The sequence below is a fragment of the Lindgomyces ingoldianus genome (assembly GCF_010093535.1).
Source record: "Lindgomyces ingoldianus strain ATCC 200398 unplaced genomic scaffold BDR25scaffold_62, whole genome shotgun sequence".
Lineage (NCBI taxonomy): Eukaryota > Fungi > Ascomycota > Dothideomycetes > Pleosporales > Lindgomycetaceae > Lindgomyces > Lindgomyces ingoldianus.
In genome coordinates, this window is record NW_022985223.1 from 149433 (window position 1) to 167409 (window position 17977).

General features: G+C 48.9%; 7 protein-coding genes across 7 annotated transcripts; 3 read left to right on the forward strand and 4 right to left on the reverse strand.

The window, feature by feature from the left end:
- Position 1: 1 nt before the first annotated feature.
- On the forward strand, positions 2-783 carry BDR25DRAFT_363076 (uncharacterized protein; the record flags this gene model as incomplete). The annotated part of the gene is made up of 3 exons (XM_033696682.1): positions 2-345; positions 422-449; positions 487-783. The coding sequence occupies 3 exons, from the start codon at positions 2-4 to the stop codon at positions 781-783; spliced, it is 669 nt and encodes a 222-aa protein (XP_033540014.1).
- On the reverse strand, positions 675-4332 carry BDR25DRAFT_347387 (uncharacterized protein; the record flags this gene model as incomplete). The annotated part of the gene is made up of 11 exons (XM_033694259.1): positions 675-1091; positions 1163-1259; positions 1310-1420; positions 1473-2018; positions 2182-2672; positions 2736-3279; positions 3335-3366; positions 3417-3624; positions 3674-3679; positions 3734-4098; positions 4155-4332. 11 exons carry the CDS (start codon positions 4330-4332, stop codon positions 796-798), a joined length of 2874 nt encoding a protein of 957 aa, XP_033540015.1. The 3' UTR covers positions 675-795.
- A 2125-nt stretch (positions 4333-6457) lies between these two features.
- Positions 6458-8433, forward strand: BDR25DRAFT_246288 (uncharacterized protein; the record flags this gene model as incomplete). The annotated part of the gene is made up of 5 exons (XM_033685921.1): positions 6458-6986; positions 7048-7198; positions 7251-7281; positions 7331-7738; positions 7798-8433. The coding sequence occupies 5 exons, from the start codon at positions 6458-6460 to the stop codon at positions 8431-8433; spliced, it is 1755 nt and encodes a 584-aa protein (XP_033540016.1).
- Positions 8434-8698: 265 nt separating this feature from the next.
- BDR25DRAFT_307924 (FMN-linked oxidoreductase) lies at positions 8699-10027 on the reverse strand (the record flags this gene model as incomplete). The annotated part of the gene is made up of 1 exon (XM_033690929.1): positions 8699-10027. The coding sequence occupies exon 1, from the start codon at positions 9829-9831 to the stop codon at positions 8701-8703; it is 1131 nt and encodes a 376-aa protein (XP_033540017.1). The 5' UTR covers positions 9832-10027.
- A 554-nt stretch (positions 10028-10581) lies between these two features.
- Positions 10582-12272, forward strand: BDR25DRAFT_115814 (uncharacterized protein). Its single transcript, XM_033683638.1, has 4 exons — positions 10582-11024; positions 11072-11771; positions 11822-11995; positions 12046-12272. Exons 1-4 carry the CDS (start codon positions 10848-10850, stop codon positions 12177-12179), a joined length of 1185 nt encoding a protein of 394 aa, XP_033540018.1. The 5' UTR covers positions 10582-10847; the 3' UTR covers positions 12180-12272.
- On the reverse strand, positions 12272-13331 carry BDR25DRAFT_115824 (uncharacterized protein). Its single transcript, XM_033683639.1, has 3 exons — positions 13300-13331; positions 12881-13228; positions 12272-12804 (listed from the first exon to the last, which is right to left on the reverse strand). Exons 2-3 carry the CDS (start codon positions 13221-13223, stop codon positions 12365-12367), a joined length of 783 nt encoding a protein of 260 aa, XP_033540019.1. The 5' UTR covers positions 13224-13228; positions 13300-13331; the 3' UTR covers positions 12272-12364.
- Positions 13332-14379: 1048 nt separating this feature from the next.
- On the reverse strand, positions 14380-17085 carry BDR25DRAFT_347392 (uncharacterized protein; the record flags this gene model as incomplete). Its single annotated transcript, XM_033694260.1, has 6 exons — positions 14380-14532; positions 14611-14685; positions 14909-15510; positions 15566-16086; positions 16245-16431; positions 16638-17085. The coding sequence occupies 6 exons, from the start codon at positions 17083-17085 to the stop codon at positions 14380-14382; spliced, it is 1986 nt and encodes a 661-aa protein (XP_033540020.1).
- Between the last annotated feature and the right edge of the window lie 892 nt (positions 17086-17977).

Below are 17977 nucleotides of genomic sequence, written 5' to 3' on the forward strand. Positions count from 1 at the left end.
AATGCCTACTTACCTCGTTTGTCTCATCGCCGACCTCGGCTCCTCGTGGAACCATCACTGTACATTCGTTTCCATCCATTCCGACGACTCAGACTATATATTTCAAATCTCAGGACATATCCAAAGTGGTATGGCATTCGGCTACAAAGCCGCTTCTGTATCGGAAGCTTGGCCTTCATTTATCTCTAAAGAGTACTATAGCACTGTTTCCGTGGCGAATTATTCTCAAACCCAGGAGGTAGTTGAGACTTATAACCGCCAAAGAAGCAACTTGACGGTCCGTGGAGGCTGTTCCTTGAGAAGAGGCTTAGGAGGTGTCAAGAATCAACGAAGGAGGCTGCTGAGGTGATGAAGGAGGGGGGTATTTTAGAGAATTGGTGGGAGGAGGGGTTTGAATGGAGAGAGGGAAATGATTGCTTAGTTTGAGGGGTTTTCGGTTTGACATGCGCGTACGGGCCTTTTTAGGCATGCCTTTCTGTATCGAAGACTTCTATAAAGCCGTTCAGCAAAGATGGAGGAATCCCCAGTAAACCTATCCTCGTTGCCGCCATTACCTACTCCATTTTTAGCACACATGAGAAAACACGTCGAAGCACCAGCCAAAGACAACAAGACAAGATCTTTAGGCAACCTAATGGATGTTACCTGAATTCTAGAACATATCTAGTCTTGTTCACTAATCCACTTGATTACCCTTCACATGTGACAGTACGTCGATTTCAAGCTAGTCTGATACCACCACTTCATCTGCGCCCGCTTCATGAAGATGCCCCAACTCCATGAGATCGCCAATAACTAGGCCTTTGAAGTTTCTACCCCTTTCTTTGTGGGTCTCAATCTCGGCATGCCCCACCTCTGGTTGCGATCCTCAGCTTCCAGATTGAGACCTCCAGACATGTGCGTATCGTCCCGTGCGGTGCTACTGCCACTCGAGGGGCTCGACACCGTTCCGAGGTGTTTCTGCTGCCATTTCAAGTTTTTGGTGTAGAGCTGCCAGATTCTGTCCATGGCTTTTGAGAACGAATTCATGACAGGGTTGATAGCGAAGGCGAGGAGAAGTGATAGGATTAAGACTGCGACAGTTACGGGGACTAGGGCATCAATTATTAGTTTGAAGGACGACCAGAGGTAGTATGTGCATGCTGCGAAGAAAAGAACTTACACATAATCCTCCAGATATGACTTAAAGGTCGACCTTGTGTACCGTTGATCTCTGAAGCATTCATGCTGAATATCGCTGCAACAAACCCAAGTGGTGACTTCGTAATCTATTAGCGCTTGGGAGCCGTATCGGTTAGAACACACATACAAAGAAAATGGTCACAATGGTGAACACCAGAATCGTGAGACCTTGCTGAGCAGTGTCATCCGTTTGCTTAACGCTCGCTTGTTTCTGCTTGAGATCCAGTAGGTCGCGCAGCTATTTTAATCAGTAATTGTCGAAATAACATTATAAAAGGTAGGAGTCAAACCGCGCTATAAACCCGATTTGCGTCATTTTGGAGTTGTGTGATCTTATCCAGTCGCTCTGAAACCCTCCCTTGAACATATATCAAATCCAAAGTCTGATCATCCATAGTATATAGGTCATCATTGTTGGTAGGATTCCGGTTCTTCAAGATATCCTTTTGCTGCTCGAAAACCCGGGCCATTGAATTGAGCTCGTCCAAGATATCCTTAATCTCTTTGACATATTCCGTTTCCTCCGAAATATCAACGAGGCTCTTCTGTTTTCTTGACACGGTGGTATCTTCTTCATATCTTGGTGTTGCAGAATGTTCGAGCGTCCTGCCCTCCTGATCTGGCAAGGACTGACCTTCGGGATGCAATGAATCTTCAGAACGGTACCAGAATTTATCGACTGCCGTCTTTTTACAATTCGGGCAGGTTTGATGGTGCTCCACACGCTTTCGCAATTCCTTGTCGGATGGGTTGTTCGGGAGTTGATACTTCTTTCGATTAGACGGACGTCTAGAGTCCTCGCAGAAGTCATTGAAAGCCTGCGCCTGGTTGAATGCCTGTCATGGTGGTGAGATACACGTTTTAAAAGTAGGAGGGGCTGCAGAGCCCGGCTCTTAATGTGTTAAAGATCGAGGAGTTAGTAGGACAGAAGATAGAGATATAAGTAAATTGAGCGAGGAAATGATGAAAATCAAGGATATAAAAAGTGATCAGACCCACCAACCGCGCGATTGAGATCGCAAAAACATCGAGAAAGTCTAGCAAGTCGTCCTCTTCGCTAGCTTCAGGGAAGAAGACCCCAGAACACTTGTCCATGACCAGACAGGCAAATTTCTGTGCCGTATCAATGTCTTTGTGATCACCCTGAATGGCGCTCAGAATCCGCTCTCGCACGTCTGTCTTATCAGGAGCCGCAGTAAACACTGAATTCGGTTCTGGCGTGCTATGTTTTGACTCGTCCCGAGTCGGCTTATTGAAATCCCGATAAAACTCCTCGGCGAGTTTCGTTGGATTGGTTGGAGTAAGTGGAGGAACGAAACCACGTGCTCTTAGTGGAAGGGATGCTGCTGATAGGGTTGTTGCAGTAGTTGCAGTAGTTGCAGTGGCCACAGTAGGTCCAGTTTCTACAGTTGTAGCAGTTGTTGCAGTTGTTGGCGAGGCTAATTCGCTGTCAATTCGCGATCGTTGGGGAAAGGCGGTCACAATTGTCCCTAGGGATTGTTGGTATTTCAAAATAGCTCGTCTAAGACATGGAGCAAAAAGGGGAATCTTACTATCGTCGATCACCCACAGCCAAAGTTGGTCTACCATGATCAACATCGGATCATACAATTCGAGTTCGTCATAAGTGTGCCGATAAAGGACCTGATCAACATCCCGTTTCCGGATTTCGTGATCTTCAAGAGTGTAATAGTACGATCTATCTAGGGTTCGCCGGAGATGTAGCGGTTGGAGTAGCAATGGACTGTTGTCCTCGATTCTACCGCCTTTCACTCGAAACTCTCCTCCACGATAGTCGAGGTATTTTCGAATTAAGTTCGATTCCGCATTACCAGGTGCTTGTATAGCTGCTCGCTTGCCACTTGGGTCGGTAGGTGCTTTGCCACTTGTGCTGGGAGGTGCTGCAACATCTCCTCGTCTGAATTTTTGCATCTGGTACATTGCCATTTGGCGCTTCCATTTGGCTGTGGTATATGGACTTAAAATTTCCGCTGACGGTTGGCTACGCCTCTCGAGATCAATCTCCTCAACGGCAGCGTCTATACTCTGGAGCCTTCTGCGATATGCAGAGAAGTTTTCCCAATGAAGATACGGCATCTGATTATGTTAGCAGTGCAGTGAGTGCTAGTGCACTCCTCCAACTTTTACATACGAAGACTACCCAGTCAGTAGTAGATACGTTAGCTAGAGCGAAGTCAGTTTACTCGAGTGATGTCTGCAATGCAATGACTAACATTTGCGTATTTTAGCTAAAAGGGGTTTCATGAATCTTGCGCCAGGGGACCCTTCAGGGTTGTCATATTGGCGACAAGTCCATCGTTGCGGAGCCAGCAAATACTCCGCAAGAGACCGTTGATTGGCTTCCCACATGTCCTCTGGGTTTTCGTCTGAGTTGTAAGTGTGCACTTGCCTCTGTTCTGCATAAATCTTTTTCACTAATGTCTAATGATAGTTAATGTGAAAACACTGGACACTGAAGTTGTGCAATTACCTCCACCTGTCTCACGTCAGTAAGTTTGAATTCAAATGTCCATACGGAATCAGGGCGTACCCAAACCATGTTGTTGGCAGGTAAATGAATCCAGCGGAAGATTGGTATGTCTTGTTCTTTCTTTCCTAGAGGATCTTGGAGAGGGCCAAGTGGTTCGTCGAATAATGTGGGAATACTTTTTCGGATTTTCTCTGGAGGTTTAGTTCTGCCGAAGAAATTCACCATAGTGGTCTCAATAGTGGTCTCAAAATCGATAAGTGGCTCATTGCGAGGGGCTGTTTGCTGCTGGGCGGGTACAGCGATTAGATCTGTGCCGATTGCAGTGATCCTATCTTCGATGCTTTCTTCCCCGAATCTGGGCCTACTTGGGCCTGGCGTAGCTTCAGTATCATATTCGCTTTGAGCAGGTCTCTTTGACCATAATGCTGCTCTATTTAGTAATAATTGGGGTCTGAGTTCGATCGCAATTCTTGTATAGTACCTGCTGAGGACTGCGTCGGCTGCGGATTTGCAAAAGTGGTAGTGTGTGGTAGTTCAAATAGGGCGTGATCGGGATCGTCCAAAGCTGGTTCATTTTCTCCCCTCATCTGTTCAACGTGATCTCCTCCCCTATCATCTATCTCTGTATGTTTGCGATCGTCGCCACCCGGGTCCGACATGAGGCAATAACCATGAAATCCAAAGATATTTAAAGCCTAGGAAAGCCTGATGTGCCTACGAGGGTGCCTTTTATACTCACTGCTTCTGCGAAAAAATTTCAGCCGATAAGCATGATGACGGAGGCTTGCAGGTGGCGTTTGCATCTTGCCTTCTGGAGTTGGAGTTCCACCTTCGAGGCATTGGAACTTCCTGTGCAACCTCAAAGTCGGAAGTAATAGTCGGCAATTTCTCCATGACATTCGCACCCTCCTGCTTCAGTCGACTTGGATGAGATCGAAACATTGTGTTGTTCTTGCTACCTCGATAAAAGGGTCTTGATTTGCAGGGATGTACGGGCCCGTACGTAAAAAGCAACCTTTGAAGGAACTTGATCAGCCGCACAAACTATTCCGTTTCAGGAATCGGTCCTGCATTGTCCATTTCAAGGATCAAGCACCTTGCAATGGGGTTTCCACAAAGTCACCATCAAGATTCATGACCTAAAGTATCTTTTAGACATATAGGGAACATTGTTCGTCACTAATGTCCCAAGGTCAGGTACCTCCTTGAGAACTGCCCCGCTCATATGAATAAAGACCCAGCTGCTCTGGAGCTCAACCTCCCCTCACCACCAGAAGCAGAATCAGGTCAAGTATCCTGCTCCCTCTTGTATCAAGGCCGCCTATAATCTCAGCTCATTTCAAGCAAATTCGGCAGGTGCTCTGAAGACTTAATGTCTCTCACCTTTATCCTTCGTAGCGACGGAAGACGCTAGATCCCGAACTAAAGCCCTCTCCGCCGAACAAGGTTGCTGACTCTTCATCAGACACGCAACCAGCGCGCATCGTTTCACGATGGAGGTTTTCCGACCCAAACTTTACCGGCAGCTAGGGCTCAGGCACGCCGTTGTGATACGTCACTGCGGAGCGGGTCGGGAAGGAGATGAACAAGCGGCAGAACAACCTGGAACTGCTCAATGACAGCATATTCCAACCAATACGTTGGCAATGAGTTTGCATTAGTTTGCATTAGCCGGGGAACTTCAGGAGAACTTCCCGAGCCTAGCTATTTCGAAATCTGGTGGTCACATTACCAGTGACAACACAGATTGCAACTCCGCTAAATGCCACGAACCATTCACAATGTGCAGAATTGAAGAATTAAAATGGGTGAAGATGGATCATTAATAACCTAACATCATGTGCACGTGGCGATTCATGAACCATGCCAAACGACAAGCAATCACCTGCATCCTAGACGCAATTATGAACTGATTTCCCACAATTCCAGCTCGGCATCGTCCACGATCGGCACATCTGTATAATATCCCTGTTGCGATCGCATCGAACTCGCGACATCTCTCTCGGTCCCTCAACATCTCGGGTAGGGTCTTACATCAAACGCCCCATATTCCCTGCCTCGCTTCATTCCTCTAAAATTCATCATTTGGTTGCCACCATGTCGTCGGAGTTAACGAGCATGCCCCTTCGCAATGTTGCGCACTTCCGCGTCGACTTTCATAGGTTCACAACGAATACTACTAGGGTAATCCTGCTTACGACCTGTCGTTCTAAATCCTGGATGAACGTTCAGACGGCAGAGCCTATTATCGGGTGGCTGGATGTCTAGTGTTTAAAGTTTGACTGTCCCCTTCTCATTCCATTTCCACCTCTCCCTGATCGTTCCTTTTCGTATTTATTCATATGTCTTGCCAATTAAAGCCTTCCACCCTCCATTTTACGGGATACATAACCTAGGAATCTCTATCATCTCAGAATCGGCCTGCAGTAAACACTAGATTTTCGTTCTACAGCAACCCGGATAGCCACCAAGCGGTACCAAATACTGGCCAACCAGGCTTCAAAGCGGGCCAGAAAAGATTGACAGAAGGCAGAACATCAGAAGTTTTAAGGCATGCACGAGGCAAGCGCAAATAACCTCTCTCACAAAAGAAGCAGTCCCACATTATCAACCTTTGCGCCCTCCAAAATTCTGCCTGAGACTATCCACTCTTTGGACGAACCAGACTATTTACTCACGGCGCTTCCTCAGAAAGATTCAGCGACCGATTTTAGAGGTGATGCGGAGCTAGAGGATATACTTGAGGAAGAACCGAGTACAGTGAGACCTAGAAAGCGTATTTCGATGGATGAATCGAGCTCCTATGACCTTGCTCCACCGCCTCCTACGCGCTCGAACACTAATGCGGAAGGCCTTGCTGAGAGGCTTTTCTCAGCAGACCATCTGCACCTCATACTGAAGGATCAGACGCTTTCCCATCGTTTCACGGTCTTCTTGAACAGGTATCGACCACACTCCGTGCCCGCGCTCGTCCGGTATCTTGAGTCGCAAAAGGCGCTTACAGCTATCCGTTATGCCAACACCCTCGCCGATTCTATATCGACACGGTCGCGCCAATCGTCGACCTCGAGCGCTGCGGTGGTAGATACCAAGTTCGAGAATTTTTCGCGTCGATCTATAGACGAGCTTGTCAGCGAGGCTTTGCCGGCCTACATAACATACCGGATGGTAAACGTTGTGACGGAGTGTCTAGTGAAGGAGATTACCGGTAGCAATACTCCTCTCATGCAGGAGCTGATCCAGGGGTTAGCCGAAGTCTATTGCATGACCGATCCATCATTGCCCGACAATCCTATTGTATTTGCTTCTGAAGGTACGTACTTCGTATCACCGATGACAAGTTAATTTTCTTTTGACATGCCTGACTTCTTCAGAATTTTACAACACGACCCAATATGGAAGGGAATATGTGATTGGGAAGAATTGCAGATTCCTCCAAGGACCGAAGACAGATCCAAATGCCGTCGCGAGAATCCACTCTGCATTACAGAATGGCCAGGAAGTCTGCGAAATCCTCCTCAATTAGTATGACAGATTCCCCAACCCAACTTATTCCTGTCCTGACCAATTTTTATAGTCGCCGAAACGGCCATCCCTTCCTAAACCTTGTAAGAATGAATAAAGGCCCCTTTGTCGAGTTACTGCTGACTACAGTAGGTTATGATGGCGCCTTTGATGGACCATCGAGGCAATGTAAAATACTTCATTGGTTGCCAAATCGACATCAGCTGTCTCATCGAAGGAGGTCGCAGTCTTGAATCGTTTAAACTACTCCTTAGCAAAGACCGAGAGCTGGAAATGAATGAAAAGCCGCTACCAGACCCATTCGATTCCAAACCACCTCTCAAGGCGCTTCGCGACTTCAGCGAACTCCTAAACGACGAGGAAATTGAAGTAGTGAAGGAGCGCGGGCGAAGAAACTCAATGGAATCGGGTCGCAGCACTCCAACCCGAGCAACAAATGCAAGAAGACTCGTGGGCATGGACGAACCCGTGGAGCCGCCCAATATCTGGCCTCCGAGCCACTTTGGGGCCTCGGGGAGACTCCCTGGCGTGTACCAAAATGTGAGACTCGCAAAACTTCTTTTGAAGATTTGGCGCCCCTGCTAAGATTTGGTTCACAGTACTTGCTCGTTCGGCCGTACCCCTCGCTACGAATTATCTTCACCTCTGCTGCTCTGCGTATCCCTGGGCTGTCACAATCTCGGCTGATGGATCGCATCGGCGGGCCATCTCATATCCGCGACGGCTTGATCGATGCCCTTGCAGCTGGAGTCGGTGTCACGGCCAAAGTCTCCTGGCTCACCCATTCAACGCACGCCCAGCACTCGCACTCTAACTCCGAGGGCTCGAACGGCACGGACGGATCAGAATTCCTCGAAGGCAGACACCGGTGGATACACTGCACTCCGCTTATGGGCTCAGACGCTAAAGTCGGGGTTTGGATGGTTGTCATGGTTGAGCAGGAGGCTGTAACTGGGACGCTTAATCATCACTCGCCGAGAAATACCCCCCTTTTAGCAGTGAGGGATTTTAGTAGGGATGGCTGGCCGCTTCGGGGAATGGGTGTCTCGGCTGCGAGCGCGAGGTTTACGAGTGCTAAGTTATATGCAGATTATTTGAGACGCGAAGGTCGGACCGGGAGCTCGGAAGAGAGGAGGAGTATTAGGAGTATTAGGAGTGGGAGGAGTGGGGAGGAAGATGCCCCGAAAAGAAGTGCTAGTGCTCGGAGGAACCATGGGATAGAGACAATTTTTTAAAAGGGTTGAAGGGGGAAACTCAGGAACGAACTCGGGGACAGATGCCAGACCTCGTTCTTTAACCCCGGTAATGGATTTGGCTAGTAAGTTGCTGTATTTATTTTCCTTTTCGCTCGATACCAGATGGTTGGCAATCTAATTTAGTTGTCATTTTCTTCGCACAAGACATTGATAGTAGATAGATAGAGTAAGAAACCAGCTGAGGAAATGGATTTGGGTATTACGTAAATGCCGACAGGACCGACCTCGAGAAATCGATGTCTCACTTCAGTGACCCTTTCGCTGCAAAGCCTCTCCAATATCCTCGAATACTTTCACGCCTTTCCTGCCCAGTGCCGTTCCTACCCCCACGGCAGCTGCACCTACAGCTCTCATCCTCTGGTATCCATCAACATCCTCAACGCCACCCACCCCGATGATCTGGATATGCTCTAATTCTTTATGCTGGAATAACATTCCTTTGATGGTATATACATTTCCTAATGCCAATGGATGCAAAGGAGCACCCGCAAGACCCCCAATGCCAGTACCAGTCGCAGAGTTTAGCGTGTGGTGAAATACCTCCCTTGGTTTCGACCCTCCAGGCGATGTCGGCGGCGATGTCGCAGATTCCAGCGTCGGCGTCAAAAGCAGTGAAGAACCTAGTGTATTCGTCGTTGTGATGAATGAGATTGGACATGGCAAGTCCTTCGGCTCCTTCTCTTTCGCCGACGCTATTAAAGCATCAATCATCTGCTGATACTGATCTTGATACGTGTACGGGGGTGTCTTGATTCCAATCGGCACATGTATATGACGTCCATGTTCTCCCAACTGTTTTGAGACCTCGAGCTTGAGCGCGGAGAGGTAAGAGAGCAGTGCAGTGGAGTTGTACGCTGGCGGAGGGTATCCCGGGATGTTGGGACAGGATAGGTTCACTTCCATAGCGAGCACCATGCGCACAGTCCGTTGGTGGTCACTGATAAGCTTGTAGCATTCTACAACTTCTTCAACAGAGCCGGTCACAGAAACTATGAAAGGCTTGGGGCCGGCTCGCGGAATTGGAGAGGTAGGAGAAGTGGGCTCTTTTGTGCCATTGCTATGCCGATCTGAGATTGTTTTTATGAAGCCCAAGTAATCCCTCAATGGTATTGGACTATAGCCTAGCGTATTTAAGCTGCCTGTCTCGTCTGGTTTGTCGCATGACAATGGGTTTGGGACAGCAGCGTTGTGGGTCGTAGGGTCATAGAAGGTAAATTGGTGGACGGCTTCGTCATGGGGGAAGCTATTGAGGAGTGAGGTGCGCGTCGTGACGGCGCCGGTGTAGGGAGTGGTGTAGAGTTCTTCGAGTTGCTCAGGAGTAGTGCACCAGGGATTTGCGGAATTGAGCAATGGTGGGTTGATGGAGAGGGGTTTCATTTTCAGGACCGTAAATCCTGTTCTATAAGCTCCCCGCTGCTAATTAGCACGCAACCAATCTGAACACTGATCTCGAGTCTGGACGGTGGGGGGGGGGACTGTAGACCGCTTCACCAATACTTTAGAGGTCCTGAAAAGGTTGCTAGCTGTGCGTTGGAAGCAAGCGGATTTGTCTCTTGGCTCTTCTGCGTTGTGAGGAGTATTTGGGCGCACCTTGGGACAGTTGAACAACGCTGGATGAGGAACATTCGTTCAAGACAATACGAATATGCACAGACCAGGTGGGGAGATACAAGGCACGTGATAGCGCGTATTATATAACTCGATCTACTTCAGGTTTGGCCTTCAACGATGCGAAATCATTCCGAACACCAAATCTTCGCAAGTACGATACAATTTCGCTTCCTCATGCCATGGGCAAGTAACCCCGAAGAATAATTCAATAATGTACAGAAAGGGAGTTTTAGACTTCTTGACAACATGAATTAGAAAGGTTATTCACAGATATATGTAGTATGTGTTGCGCTTAGATTACTCGATTCTACCCCTTTGGTGTCATCGAATGATCTAACAGAGTTGCGTATACATAGCATCACTATGTCGACTCCGGACAATGCGGCTCCACCAAAGAAGAAGAAGCGGAGGGGTGGTCCACGAAGAAAGACTGGTGACTTTCCGCGTATTCCGTTGTAGACTATACTAACATGGCGTAGGATGGTTTGAGAATTAGGGCCCGCTGTTCATATTTCTCTCACTAATTAGGCGATAGTTATACCTGCAAATTGCGTCACTCGCGCTGCGATGAGAAGAAGCCTGTCTGTAGCAATTGCGAGCGCCTGAACCTGGATTGTAAACCCTCAGACTTCATTGCTCCTTCTGAATGGAGTTCATCCTTTACCGCCAGCACACCCACTCCGCTAGGCGCCGATTCAGTGACACCATTTCCAACTACCTTTCCAGCAGAGGCCTCGGGGCTTGAAACCCCTTCTTCGACTTGGGATGTCTTTAAATCCCATATGCAACAGCTTGGTCTCATATTAAATGATTCCCTATCCGCCCAGGATCTGCCGTTCATCAATCTTCCTGCCCCTACGCCCACAGCCGTCAGTAGACCCACCAACGCAACAGTTCCTCTGACAGCAGAGACTGCCTTTCTTCTCCAAACTTACCTGCGAACTGTTGCAACATGGATGGTATGTCTTGTTCTTTTAGATCAAACATCTAGTCTAATATTCTCCAGGACCTTTTTGATCATAGTTTGACGTATCAACTCGGCGTCCCCCGCCTTACCCTTTCTAGTCCGTTACTGTTCCACTGCACCTGCGCTTTCACTGCGAAGTACCTTGCACTTTCTCGTGCTAGCCAGAAGACGTCTTGGACTCCAGTTGCTCAATATCACTACGGCGAAGCATTAGGACTGCTCATCCAGCTCCTCAACAATCCTTCTCAAGAGAACGTATCCACCTTGCTGACCGCTATCATCCTTCTGTCAAGCTACGAGGTTATTGGCTCTCTAGGCCAAGAACATCGAAAGCATTTCCTGGCAAGCTTCTCGCTCATCAGAGGCTTTGGAATTTCTGCAAGCTCTACTGGAATAGACCGAGCTAACTTCTGGATCTATGTTCGGCATGAGATTAGTGTGGCTTTGGCGACAGAAAAACCCCTGATTTTAGGTCCAGAGGAGTGGAATGTGCACTGGGAAGAGGGCGAGGCTCGAGAAGACGTGTTAGGGAATCATATTCTCTGGATTATGGCTCGCGTGATCAACCTTGTCTTCCGGGAAGAAACTGAAACGAACACGGGTATGAAAGAGCGAGAGGACATGCTACGAGAGGTTGAGCAATGGCGCGAAGGATTATCTGATACGTTCACTGGAATACCATATGGTGAGGCTGACGAAGAGGGATTTAGAAAGGTCTACTTTACTGTTTCTGCAGCCGGTGAGTTCCGCGCCGGATGATCCAGCACATATTGTACTAACTCTTAGCAGCCGCTGCAGCGTTCTGGTATCACATCATCCATATCCTCCTGTATGCAGAACCGATATTGCAAGATGCAGCCTACAAACCAGAAATTCAGCATCACGCAATGAAGGTTACCAACATTGCAATATCCGAGTTTCCTGACTCAGTTAGAGTATTTGCTACCCACGGGTTGTTTTATGGTACGTCCATACCCGAGATTACCTCACACATTGTATTGAGTCCCATATAGCAGCAAAACACATCAATGGTATCGCTCGGAAAGCGCGAATTTGGAACGTTCTCCACGACGTCGAGAATGAGCTGGGCTACCACACTCGAAGCATCATCAATCGCTTGCAGGAATTGGTAGAGCGGGGCTCATAGAGGAACATGTGGATCTTGAAGATAACGGATAAGTTCTGCGCAGCATGAAAGAGCCCTTCAATAGACACGTCACATACAGACATAAGCGAAGACTAATAATCAGGAGCACTTGGATATCTCAAACCATTGAACGCTTAGCGCCAAACAGAACCAACAATATACATCTTCTGGAAACTGCTGCTTGTTCAGAACACCCCGGACTTACTCTCCCCACCAAATCCTAGTGCTTTCACGCCGTCTTCTAAGTGGATCTGATCGTCAACACTCTTCATCGGCCCACCCCACTTGACAGTCCCTCTCTCATCGATTGCATATGCGCCGCCAACCTGCCATCTGCACCCTCCTTCTCCGACTACGCTTCCCCAAACACCTTCTTTCTTCCCAAGCAAATATTGGTTGTATCCATTACGGGGGTGTAGAACATGACCCCAATTCGAGATACCCAGACCCCAAAGGGCGTATAGTTCCCGAGACTGATCGACCACAACATCGACATTCCAAGCCCCGCCAAGAGCTTTCACCCATTCGTTGGTGGCTGTTGGGGTACAGTGAGACACAGCGATGAAGTGGATTGAGGGGTGGCGATTGCTGAGGGAGCGCATTGCTAGGAATATCTTCTCCGTGACTGGTCACAATGCATCAGTCACCCCGCTTCCTTCAAGACGTCGAAAATCACGACTTAAAAGGTCAGGGGTACTCACAAGGGCAACCAGTATATCTTAGAAAAATGACAAGGCATGGCCGTCCGTCGATAGCCGGGAACTTGAGTTTCACATTGCTCTGCGCCCTATCTCCAACTTGAGGTGGCTCGCGCACCGGATTCGGGGGAGGTGGTGGAGTCTTCCATGACTCTAGTGCCTTCGGAACCCCCCATGAGATATTCGCTAATGGGTTCTGGAATCCTCCTCCTTCTGATCTATCTGAATTCCCATCACCTTTGTTCCTCGAAGTATAGTTGGGTTCTGATTTCGGAAAGGTGGGAAGCGAGACGTTTCCCAGCCCGGCCTTGTGGAGCGCGATTTTGGTTGTCAATTTGCTGAACATGGCCGCTGTTAGAGAGCAAAGGGTAAGAAGAAGAGGACGAGAGGCAGCTTTAAGGTGGTGTGAGGCGTGGACCTACCTGAGCGTTATATGGTGCGTTGAGTGGACGCTAGGAAAGTGTTTTGGGTTTGAAACACCTTCTGAAGCGGGTCGGATGAAGTGCAGGATCACGTGCAAACACTACGCAGCACGGATCACTCCATGGCTGGCCATACATATAGCGAGCTGAGTGCGCAGTGCTTCAACGTAAGGCTTCGCCGCACAACCGACCCTAGCTTTTCTCTCTAACAACGCGGGCTCAATAGCTGCTAATACAGACAAAAGTGGCGACCTACCTGCACCTGGCAAAGATATTATAGGTGAGGAAGGATATGGTGGCTGCTCGGGAAGAACGCGTTTGATCCCCTGCCGGAACGACCTGTCTTTATTTCTCCATTCGATGATAGGTCGGCCCAATAATATATCGATGAAAAAACACAGACCTCCAAGGGCGCCCGGAGATGGCAAAAGTCGACAAGCTCCTCCGAAGACGTTGTGGTTCCTTGTTACACGGTCGTAGAGCCCGAATTGATCTACTATGGGATTGAGCGTATTAATACGGTCAGTAGCGGAACAAATTTATTAGAAGTAGTTTAGATTCTAACCATATTGCACTTAGGGATGGATCAAATGTGTGCCCAGTGAACAACTAAAGATGCAACGGATGTTTTTCCGCGCTTAATACGATAACTTCGAATCGTTCCGGCCCTCTGTGCTATCCAGGCCTAAAGGAATGGAGTATCTATATCCTCGCTTCAAACTTGTGGACCTTCGATTGTACTTCACCACCATGTCATCTGGAAGCGTGCCATTTATCTGAGAAGCCCAAAAAAAGTAGTACAGTTACATTGGATTGCCATACATAAAGCCTGCTAGATCCTAGGAACAGGGTTGATATTGCAGACGTTAATGACGATATGAACCTCACGTTAGCGTGGAGAAGGGAAAATCTAGGTCTCAAAGGCACAGTCGCTGCGGAGTGGGGCTGTTGGAAGGCAAAAATGTTGAACGATGGCAAGGAAGAGGAGGGCTCATGTCCATGTGGTGCGCGAATCCAAAAATAAGCATGATTTCTGGTAGGACATGGTCTCCAATGAAGCAAAGAAGACTCGACATAGGTTCAAGTACTCGCCAACTTCAGATATGCAGTTTTTGAAACGCAGTCAGGAGGGCCCACGACTGCATTAACGGACATTCTGTGAACTGTAAGGTACAGCTGCTCCTCTAACAGAACAAGGGATGCACAGATGACAGGGGTCATTGACCCAGTATACTAATGATGTCAAGAGATTGAATTAATTAAATCCACAATACTAATTTTCTATGGTAGGTGCGAATATGCTGTACGTACATAAGAGATGACTGGTAAGTCGTGGTATCTAGCTGGATAATCAGAGTGCCACCAAACGAAAGTCGGGGTGTAAAACTGCACACAAAAGAGCTTCCGCTGAAGTAAGTATTATCTAGGATCGATGTCCCTTCCTAAAATCCATGCTCAAAACTCCAATCCTGGTATCAATATGCCCCTAGCCTTTCGTATATCATATCATTTGTTCATCTAACCCCCTCAAGCAGTCAGACTATAGCTTGAAAGCGTAGATGGCTCCGCATTCGAAGACTGTCTTATACTTGAGGCACTCTTGCATTACCTCTTCATCCTCCCACCACCAGCGTGGCTCTCCAGGTACATCATCAACAAACCCCCCCCATATTTCCTGCCAGATTGCTCGTCCTATCAAGGTGGAGAGCTCGACATCGACATTAGAATTCTCTTTCTCGCAGGCGCAAGGCAGCTTCATGTTCTGCTCGCCAGATTGGGCCTGATTCTTTGGTAAGTCGAACCCAGCGTCTGTCAGCCAGCTTGAGACGAGCATGCACGGCTTTGAGCATCGAAACAGTCTTTCCAGGTTCAATGATAGTCTATCCTCGATCCAAGCCTTCATCTTGGGGCCAGCTGTCTTCCGGACGGGAGACGCGTCCATGATCCTTATTTCGAGCATTCCGCCCGGAGCAAGGAGCCTATAGCACTCTCGGAAGAGCTGCGGCAGTTTTGATGACGGGACGAGCGAAGGCAAGGTCGAAGCCCTAATGTGCGAGAAGGTCAGGTCATGGTACGGGATAGGTACTAATCCCGCTTGGGATACGGTCAGATATGCGACATTTCCCGGAAGCGGGATAGACTGCTGAGGCCTGGTAGTAAGGTAGTGTACCTTCTGGCTTGGATGCATTGCGGAGAGTTGATAAAGCTCAGCTGACGGATATATTAGACAACAACTTAACCCATGATGGAATTTGTATGAACTTACAGAGATCGCCATATAGCTCCAGGATCTTCCCTGTATTGCACCTTGGCCTCGGAGGTTCTTTGGACCTCCCCAGATTCTGAAGCTGAAAGGCAGTTAGGACCCAGAGAGATTTCTCAAGAGCAAGCTCCTCATTTGTCTCTTCATCCGTAGGGTCATGCCACTCTTCCTTTAGGCGATCGAGAATGACCTTAGGCCCTGCGCTTTCCATCCGTCGAATGAACCGCTGGAACCGAGTGAGCTCAAGGAGGCTGCTGTGCGCGTTCGCGACCCCTGTCGGTAGTGGGGGAAGCTCTTTTTGCTGGGGTCGCTCGCACGGCTCTCTCGTTTCGTTCGACTCGGAGTGCTCAGGCGGAAGAATAACTTCCCAATTAGACGGTGGTCTCCAAGCGACTAGGTTGGACAGACTATTAGCGTATGACGGCTTGTCTTCTATCGCCGGCGGTGCAATCTCCTCGGGTTGGTCCTGCATCTTAAGGGCTTCGAGGTCCAGACATCCTTCAATCTTGACAGAGTATGACGCCCTACAATAGTCTGGTCAGATCTAGGACGCGACAATTACGGCTTGTTATCATATAACATAAAACATGACCAGGACGGCAGCTATTAGGGCACACATTTCTACCCTATACCGTCCTGTCATGTTCTACGTTAGGTGATAAAACGCAGGAGTGGAACGTACTTGGCATCATCTTTTGGGCTTGACGACCTTAACGACTGCGGGCTCAAGTCTAGGTCCGCTTCAACAGCCTCAGAGCTCCGCCGGGTTGTTCGGGCGATGAACGACCTTGGACTAAGTTGCTGAACCTCATGAACCTCATCGATGACTTTTATCTTTCCAGGCGATTTCCATCCCCATGGTCGCTCATCTGCGATTCTCGTTAGCTTTTGGAATCGACTTCTCGAAGACTTCATGTTGGTGCATATTACGGAAGCTCCCAGGGGCTACATTCAAGACAGGAACCTGTATTCACTCCACAGTGTTTCCAATTCCAGGACAAGATTTGATGGTTCAGATTTTCCCTGTTAATGTCTCGGAGTAGGTGCTAACATAATGAGAAACTGCAAAACTTACGGGATGACCGGGAACCGCTCGATGTGGTGCGGCGAGAGGACAAGTCGCCCTCCAGCTCCGGGACCTCATATACCGGAAGATCCAAAGGTGCGCCAGAGGGCAGAGTGGAGGAGAGCGACGCAGAATATGTCCACGCGGGCTGCAGTATCGGGTCCCTCAAGGAACGATCGAGTTCAGGAGGTGGAGGAACAGAGTTCGACGACGATAGTTTCCTCGCATGACCTGCCTTACGATTTGTGCTAGGTTTCGGTTTCTGGTCCGGCTTTACGGATTTGGCCTTCTTTAGACTCGAAGGCCAGAACAACTGCCGGTCATCCGAGATTGAACTCCTAGAGCTTTGGAGGGAGGGAGTCGCGGAGGAATTGGAGCATTCCTTAGCTTTCCTCTCCCGACGTTCTCCTACCTTCTCGGTAGCTGGCTCAGTCCACGAAAGGTCCGCGGCGAACATGCTTGTTAGTGAAGAGGATGGACAAGATGTGTGTGGGGGGGGTGGAAGAATATACTAGACTACAAGAAAGGCGGGGAAGGAATGAGATGCAAGAGGGCGTATCATACAGATTAATGAATGCTAAAATGATTTCAGGTTTGAAGAAATGGCTAGACGCCGAACAGGAGCCTGAACGATGGTGTCGCGGTTTGTCAAAGGGCTGCAAGAGGGGCTCTTTGTACAGCACTATCCGATGATGCAGAATGTCGCAGGCGCCGTGTGGCTTTATTGACCTATGAAGGAAATTTGCGATGGCTTCAATGTCGTGGACCTAGGCGGTCTGGTGCAGTGCAACTTGTCATACTATGATGCGAGGGGGGAAGGGCCATCAGGGGGACCGTGGTGCCGCCGGAAGTCTCCATCCTACTGGAGTTTCAGCCCACACGTGGGCGGCACTAGAAGGTTGGACGGATTTTTAGACGAAGGTCGACAAGGTCTTCGTTGACGACGAGGATCGTACGACAGCAATTGCGCGGCCAGGGAGGATGCTGGATTATCGGACGCCTCTTCTTTGGGCGACACTTCTTGGTTCTACCACGGGTGTGAATGCCTCCGAAGTGGCGAGCTGCAGCTGCGTTGTGACTGAGATCAGGTGCCGCGGAGGCCCACACACTCTTCGTCATCCTGAGACGGCCGTCTGTCCGTCCTGGCTCAGGAACGGAGGGTGGTGCAGCGGACGATCTGTTTGGAGTTTGCACCTTTACCCACTGCAAAATCAACTACCGGCCAACCCAGCTCACCACATCACAAAACAAACGACAAGCAGGCGCAGACGAACCGGACAGGGGCTCAGGGCCAGGACCGGGGCAGCTCTGCATTCACCCATGTTTTGCGTGGATGCTCTGAAGCGTTA